Below are 7,851 nucleotides of genomic sequence, written 5' to 3' on the forward strand. Positions count from 1 at the left end.
AGCCTTCTCCAACACTAGGTACTTTGACTGGACTGACTGTAATGCCCAGACTCTGGGTACTATTTGCTGTGATCAGATAAGTAAGGCTCTTTCTCTGTCAAATCCTGCAGGCCAAAATCCTTACATGCATGTTTGTACGCATGTTGGAAAGCTTTCCCTGACGCAGCAACTGGTATCAGACACCTGGTTAAATTCCAAGTCTCTGGAAGGCTCGTGTCTCCTTCCAGTTCTGAGGCGCAGCGATTATCCAGAGTTTACTAATACAGAGGATCCCGCGATTAACTTCCTAAAGTGCCTGTTTACGTGCAACCGAAGTTTAAATACCCCCTCCTAGAGTGGTTAAAAAAAAAAAAAAAGGTGGACCTCAGACCTCTGGGACTTGTAGTCCCGGCAGTGCGCGCGGTGTTCTCTGGTATCTGTAGTCGGAGAGGCCATTTGCGCAGGCGGACGCCGCTGCAGCGTGGTCTTTTGTTTTACTGCATTGCTGGGCTTCAGCCGGACCTGTAGCGGTTGTGTTGGTGATATTTGAGCACTTGACACACAGCGATCTTTCTCTAAGAAGAGTAGGAGCAGCTGGACCTGGCCTAAAGGACCCTGTATTGGGAGGTAACGCTGGACACCTGCTAACTCCTGGGGTAGGGGACTTTCCAAACCAGAGTTGTTTTACCAGCTGAAGCACAGGCGAGGGGAAAGGGAAGAGAAACGTTTGCCAAAGCTCCTGACCAGGTGATAAAGCAAACCCGTGACTGGCCGCTTCTCAGCCATCTTCTCCCCCAGCCTTGTCTTAGGGAGCCTTGCTCCGGGGAAGACTGACTCAGAGGAACCAAAAGGTCCTCCAGCTTGGGACCATGGATCAGGATGGGTCATGGGAGATGCAGAAAGGGCACTTGAGGCCAGGGACAGTCTCTCAGAAGCAGACCTTCTTTAGGAAGACAAATCCTGAGCACAATGATTTGGGGACAGATAATAGTCGGCGCACAGAGGTTTTGCAGGAGCAAGTCTCTGCAGGAGATGCCGCCCACGAATGTGAGTCACAGGGACCGAGTAAAGATCCCTCGACTCATGAAGGGATGACTCCCTACAAATGTGAGGAATGTGGGAAAGTGTTTAACAAGAATTGCCTCCTTGTTAGACATCAGCAGATTCATACAGGACTGAAACGTTATGAGTGCCAGGAGTGTGGAAAAGGCTTTTGTGAGAAGGTTGACCTTGTTCGTCACATGAGGATTCACACTGGGGAGAAGCCCTATAAGTGTGCTGAATGTGGGAAGGCCTTCACCCGTAAGTCACACCTCTCATCCCATCAGCGGATTCACACTGGAGAGAAGCCCTATAAGTGCAATGAATGTGGAAAGACCTTCAACTACTACTCTGTCCTTGTCCAGCATAATATGACCCACACTGGAGAAAAACCCTATCAGTGCAAAGAATGTGGGAGAGCCTTTTACTACAGGTCTTCCTTAAATCGGCACATGAGGAGTCACACTGAAGAGAAGCCCTATGAGTGCAGTGAATGTGGAAAGACCTTCACCTACCACTCTGATTTTTACCGACATACTATAATCCATGTTCTTGGAAAGCCTTATGAGTGTAAAGAATGCAGAAAAGGCTTTTCCTGTAGCTATTCCCTCACTCAACACATGAGGAGTCACACTGGAGAAAAGCCCTATAAGTGCAGTGAATGTGGAAAAGCCTATGCCTACCGGTCTACTTTTGTCCGGCATAATAAGATCCACACTGTGGAAGGAACTTTTGAGTGCAAATAATGTAGGGAAAGCCTTTTGTGACAGCTTTTCTCTCCCTTAACGCAGGAGTCACAATGGAGAAAAGCACTTTGAATGCTGTGAATATAGGAAAGCCTTTATCTGTAGCTCATCCCTCACTCGACATCGAAGAATGCATACAGAATCTATGAATGTAAGATATGTGGGAAGGTCTTTTGCAGATGGGCCCACTTCAGTCACCATCTGAGAACTCATACTGGAAAAAGACCTTTTGAATATGACTGCTGAGGAAAATCTTCGGCCAAAGGAAATATCTTACTCAGCATCTGCGAATTTATCCAGGAAAAAGCTGTGTTCGTTAATGTGTGCTTAGGAAAAGCCTTCAGCCATAGCTCCCCCCTTAGTTTATATCACACGGCCATCTCAGGAATAGTTTTAAAAGAACAAGGAGGAGGAGGGGAGGCTGTGGAAAAGAAAAAAAGAAATGCACACGTGGCTTCTTTCAGACTTTTCTGTCAAGGTCGTGAAAAATTGGCATTCATTCTTTATTTGGGGAATGTCTGAGAGGTAAAAAGAACTTTGTCCCTGTATTTATCTTTTATATAGATTCACTTTAGTGAAATTTGGATGGTTGAGGGCACCTCTGCAAACATTTATTGAGAGCATTCTCAGTTCTAAAACATTGTCTCTACTGTTGAGGAGCATAGCTATTGTGAGAAATGGGAGGGCTTGAGTCATAAAATACTTAAATTTATAGATTAGAATATTAAAAATACCATCCATAAAACTATTTTCTAAGTATTTAAGGAGATTTAAAAATGCATATAAATGGACACATTTTATGCACAGTTATAACTGTTTAAGGCTTTAATTAAAGAAAAACTCATCTAGTTTAGGACATAAAGCACTCTCATTTTTTCTTGTTCTTGTTTTACTTGTTTGTTTTGATTCATTTTCTCAGGAATATGGGGATGATCATGTAGCTGGGCAGCTTTCCCAGGTGAGCCCAAGTTCTCTCCTCTGACCGTGGTTTCTCAGGTTCTTTAGTCCTCTGAAGAGGGATTTCTTCCAGGCCACTTCAGCAGGTTTCTGCAGGTTGAATTAGAACTGCAACCAACAAAATAAAAATGCACAGCTAGCAAACTAATGAAAAACTCAGAAAAAAATTCTTAATAAATATACTGTATTAAAATGTAAAATATGTAGATCTTTGACTTGTTAATTCAATTTCTAGAAATCTAGAAGAATATTGTTAGAAATGTGCAAAGATAAACATACAAGGAATAATTACTGTGATTTTTATGTGAAACCTTGAAAATAACCTAAATGTGCATCAATAAGGGAATAGTTAAACTATAGTACTTTATTTTATGAAACGCTATGAGATAATAAGCTATCTCTGCATGTACTGATGTAAAAAATCCCCAACATACAGTGATAAGTAAAAGCACACATTGTAAGAAGTAAATCTGATCTGTATGGATAAGCACAGAGCCATAGGCAATGGCTCTCTGTGGAAAATGGGACGGACTAGGGTGGTTTGTAGGGTACTTGCAGTGTTTACTTTATATTCTGTGTGGTTTGCATTTTTTACAAAGAGCATGTATTATTTTTGCAATAAATGTTTAAAATAGTTTAATAAAATGAGACTGGAAGCTTTGAATAAAAGTGACTTCTATTATTTACAAAGCATGAATTTTACAGGGTTTTTAAAGTCCTGGTCTTCTTATGCCTTTAAAAAAAAAAAGAACATACCAAAGAGCCAGAACATATTGATTACATTTAATAAATCATAAGATAGTTTTAAAAAGATGAGGAAACATACATGAAAAGTAATACATGTAAAAAATGAGGATTCAGCATAGGCTGCTTTTCAATGAACAAAAGGATTTTCTATAAAATCCTGCTAACTTAGAAATGCCCTTTTGCAAGTGGTTTTGTTTTAGATGTCGGGTTTTTATCTCCTTGGAATTGGTCACAAGGAAGTCTCCTTAATTGCTGTTAATGTACTTTATGTGTATGCACGCACACGCACACGCACACGCACACACACAGTTTGCCGACTACAGCTCATTTCTAAATATGTGCTGCTGAATGAATGTGGTTTGTTGTGCTGGATTTGCTTTCAGACGTTATCATATATATTAGTGTTTGTAATGAAGAGAAGTAGAGCTTCTAATATTCATACCTATACTGGAAAACAGATTCGATATCTTCAGATCATACCTTAGAATTTGCCTGTGTGCAGTCTCACAATGTATGTGGCTATTTATTAACATTGTTTCACTGGAAATCATTCACTATCAGAAATACCTTCCCTATTTAGGAATCAATGAGTGGAATGTTCACAAAAGCTAACCTATAACCCTTAGGTAAACTGTGTTCAGGCATTTCTTTGTGACAGTTTACTCAAAAATGATGCCCCACCAGAGACTGATTTTCTCAGTTTTTTTTTTCTTTGTTAGCAAGAGAATTTAGCTGCTGTGTCATAATATGCAGAGCTTCTGCCCATTTGAGGTCAGTTTCTGAAAATGGACTGCAATTGAAAAGACCCTATTGGTTTAGGAGGCAGTTTCACCTTGAGTAGATCTCTTTCCTGTGAGAGTCCACTGAATAGTTTCCCCTGAGATAAGTGTAAACAAAGCAAGCTTAATTTCCCTAGGAGAAGTGAATACAGGATTTTAAAACTTTACCTCCCTTCTTAGCAGGAAGGTGGTCACCCTGAGAAATAGGGACCGTAATCTGCATCTGAGAGTGGTAGTGATGGATGTGACCCACTGCTCCCTGAGAGGTTATCATTGGTCCCTAGGAAAGCGTTGTAATTGAAGAGACCACAAGTGGGTATCACTGCAATTATACAATGATTTGGACTCATTAGGGAGTCCTCTTAGTGGACAAGTATCCATGGTTTTTTTCCAGGGAAAATTCAACTGCAGTACATGTGGTAGTGAAAAAATATCTGCCCTGGGTGGTATGAACAGACCAAATCTCATTCCTACCACATCTGGCAAAACCCACTTCGGAGTTGGTACCGAATGTTCTTAGAAAATTCCATTTTAGAGGTATGAGAGCTCTCAGAAGAAGCTGAATTTCATGGTAATGAGGCATGCGGAACATAGCAATTAAGTGGTTAATTGGAGAAAATAGGGTGAAAAATGACCATATTTAAACTCCAAGTGTGTGGGGATGTTTATTTTAATTACAGGTGAAAAGGTGTTTTTGTAAAGCTGAGAAGATGTAGGCATTTGGGGGATGCAATTCTCTAAATATTACATTTGGCTTGCCATGTTAAATATTTGTAATAGAAGGATTTTGAATGAATATCTCACCTTTCATTTCCATTGATGGTGTTGGGGAAGTCAGCTCTCAGCTGATAATCATTCCTTTGGAGATACTTTTTATTTTCCTTGTGACTTTCAAGATCTGCTATCTTTGATATAATATAATTTACTATGCAGTGTCTAGATACAGTTTTCTAATTTATCCTGCTTGGTACTCATAAGGATATCTGAAACTGAGAATGCCTTTATTCCATCAATTCTGGAAAATTTTCATCCATTAGAACTTTGGATGCTTATCTCCCCCATTATCTCTATTACCACTTCCTATAACTCCAATTATATATATATATATATATAGTACCTTCTCACTTTATCCTCTCTTTCTCTCTTTCTCCCTCTCTCTCTCTCTCTTAATTTAGCTTCCATATTTTCAACCTCTCTGTTTCTCTATACTACCTTCAGTTATTAATTTATGCCTATCTTCCACTTTATTAACTCTCTTCACAGCTGCCTGACTGAAACTTATAAATGTCAGTGGTTATAGTTTTGATTTCTACAAGTTCTAATTGATCATTTTTTAAAATGTGGTTAGCAATATTGCACACTTTCAGTACCTTTTTTTTAAAATTTTTTTATTAATTAAAAAAAATTAACAAAACCTTAAGATATCATTCCATTCTACATATACGATCAGTAATTCTTAATATCATCACATAGTTGCATATTCATCATTTCTAGAACATTTGCATCAATTTAGAAAAAAATAAAAAAGACAACAGAGAAAGAAATAAAATGATAACAGAAAAAAAAAAGATTATACATGCCATACCCCTTACCCCTCACTTTCATTTACCACTAGCACTTCAAACTAAATTTATTTTTAACTTTTGTTCCCCCTATTATTTATTTATTTATTTATTTATTTTTTATTAATTAAAAAAAAATTAACACAACATTTAGAAATCATTCCATTCTACATATGCAATCAGTAATTCTTAATATCATCACATAGATGTATGATCATCATTTCTTAGTACATTTGCATCGATTTAGGAAAAGAACTAGCAAAACAGAAAAAGATATAGAATGATAATATAGAGAAAAAAATAAAAATAATAAAAAATAAAAAATATATATAAAAAAAGGAAAAAAACACAAACAAACAAACAAACAAAAACTATAGCTCAGATGCAGCTTCATTCAGTGTTTTAACAAAATTACATTACAATTAGGTAGTATTGTGCTGTCCATTTTTGAGTTTTTGTATCTAGTCCTGTTGCACAGTCTGTATCCCTTCAGCTCCAATTACCCATTATCTTACCCTGTTTCTAACTCCTGATGGTCTCTGTTACCAATGACATATTCCAAGTTTATTTTCAAATGTCGGTTCACATCAGTGGGACCATACAGTATTTGTCCTTTAGTTTTTGGCTAGACTCACTCAGCATAATGTTCTCTAGGTCCATCCATGTTATTACATGCTTCATAAGTTTATTCTGTGTTAAAACTGCAAAATATTCCATTGTATGTATATACCACAGTTTGTTTAGCCACTCGTCTGTTGATGGACATTTTGGCTGTTTCCATCTCTTTGCAATTGTAAATAATGCTGCTATAAACATTGGTGTGCAAATGTCCATTTGTGTCTTTGCCCTTAAGTCCTTTGAGTAGATACCTAGCAATGGTATTGCTGGGTCGTATGGCAATTCTATGTTCAGTTTTTTGAGAAACCGCCAAACTGCCTTCCACAGTGGTTGCACCATTTGACATTCCCACCAACAGTGGATAAGTGTGCCTCTTTCTCCGCATCCTCTCCAGCACTTGTCTCAGTACCTTTTTTATATTGTGTTTCCAATAATTCCAATATCTGAAGTTTTATGGGTCTAATTATGCTGCTTGATGTTTCTATTGATTTCTTCTTGTGACATCTTGTTTCCTTATTTATTTTGTGATTTCTAATGCTGAACATAACGTTCCCTGGAATTATATCTGTACAAATACTTTGCGGAATCAAGGTGCATCCCTTCAAGAGAGGATTCATGTTTACTCTTACCAGGCACTTGAAAGCACTACCCAACCCAGGTTATTTTTAATTCTCAGCTTGGTTTTTCAGCTCATGTTAATAGTGGGAATTCTAACATTAAATCCAAGGAGAGTCACTCAATTTTATGAGAATTTTATTAATTTCTCAAGAGAAATAGATCCTTCCCAGCATCCTAAGGGCCAGATCAGCTATTGTATTTACTGGGCACTCTTTGAGAGGCAGATTTTTTTTTCTATTTCCTCTATTCACTGAATATATCACCTTTTGGGAGCTACAGCTTTAGGCAAGAGTCTTTGACCTAATTTCCCACCATGTTCAGATCCTAAGATTTGTCTCTTCTCTCCCAAATGTGACTTTTTCTGCATTTCTGCTTTCCTTATCATTTTTGGCCTCTAAGAAGTTTTCTTTCTTGCCAACACCACTATGCATTTTTAAAAGTATATATATTTTTTATTTTATCCTTTTTAGGTGGTTTGTACCAGAAGGATTTTTCTGAATATCTGATATTCCATATTGCCAGAAACAGAACTTCAGTTTTTCATTGAGTAAGTTATATCAAGTTTTCCAAGACTGTTGGGGAAAAATTCACCAAACAAAACATTTGAACAAAAAAAAAGGAATTGGCAGATAGACAAAGGGTTGTCAATTTTTTATTTTACAAAGTAGCAACAATTTTTTTAAAGCCTAACCACCTCCTACCATCACCATTATTACCAAAGGGAAAATTGGGTAAACTAATGAAGAGAGGGGAATAATCTTTAATTTAAATTAACTGCATTTGGTTAACTTTATGAAAAATTCC

The 7,851-nt window shown here is 37.6% G+C and overlaps 1 protein-coding gene across 1 annotated transcript; it reads left to right on the forward strand.

Annotated features, from left to right (window-relative positions):
- Window positions 1-446: 446 nt before the first annotated feature.
- Window positions 447-3,372, forward strand: ZNF80 (zinc finger protein 80). Its single transcript, XM_077117565.1, has one exon. It carries the CDS (start codon window positions 849-851, stop codon window positions 1,764-1,766), a length of 918 nt encoding a protein of 305 aa, XP_076973680.1. The 5' UTR covers window positions 447-848; the 3' UTR covers window positions 1,767-3,372.
- The last annotated feature ends 4,479 nt before the right edge of the window (window positions 3,373-7,851 follow it).

The sequence above is a fragment of the Tamandua tetradactyla genome, chromosome 10 (assembly GCF_023851605.1).
Source record: "Tamandua tetradactyla isolate mTamTet1 chromosome 10, mTamTet1.pri, whole genome shotgun sequence".
NCBI lineage: Eukaryota > Metazoa > Chordata > Mammalia > Pilosa > Myrmecophagidae > Tamandua > Tamandua tetradactyla.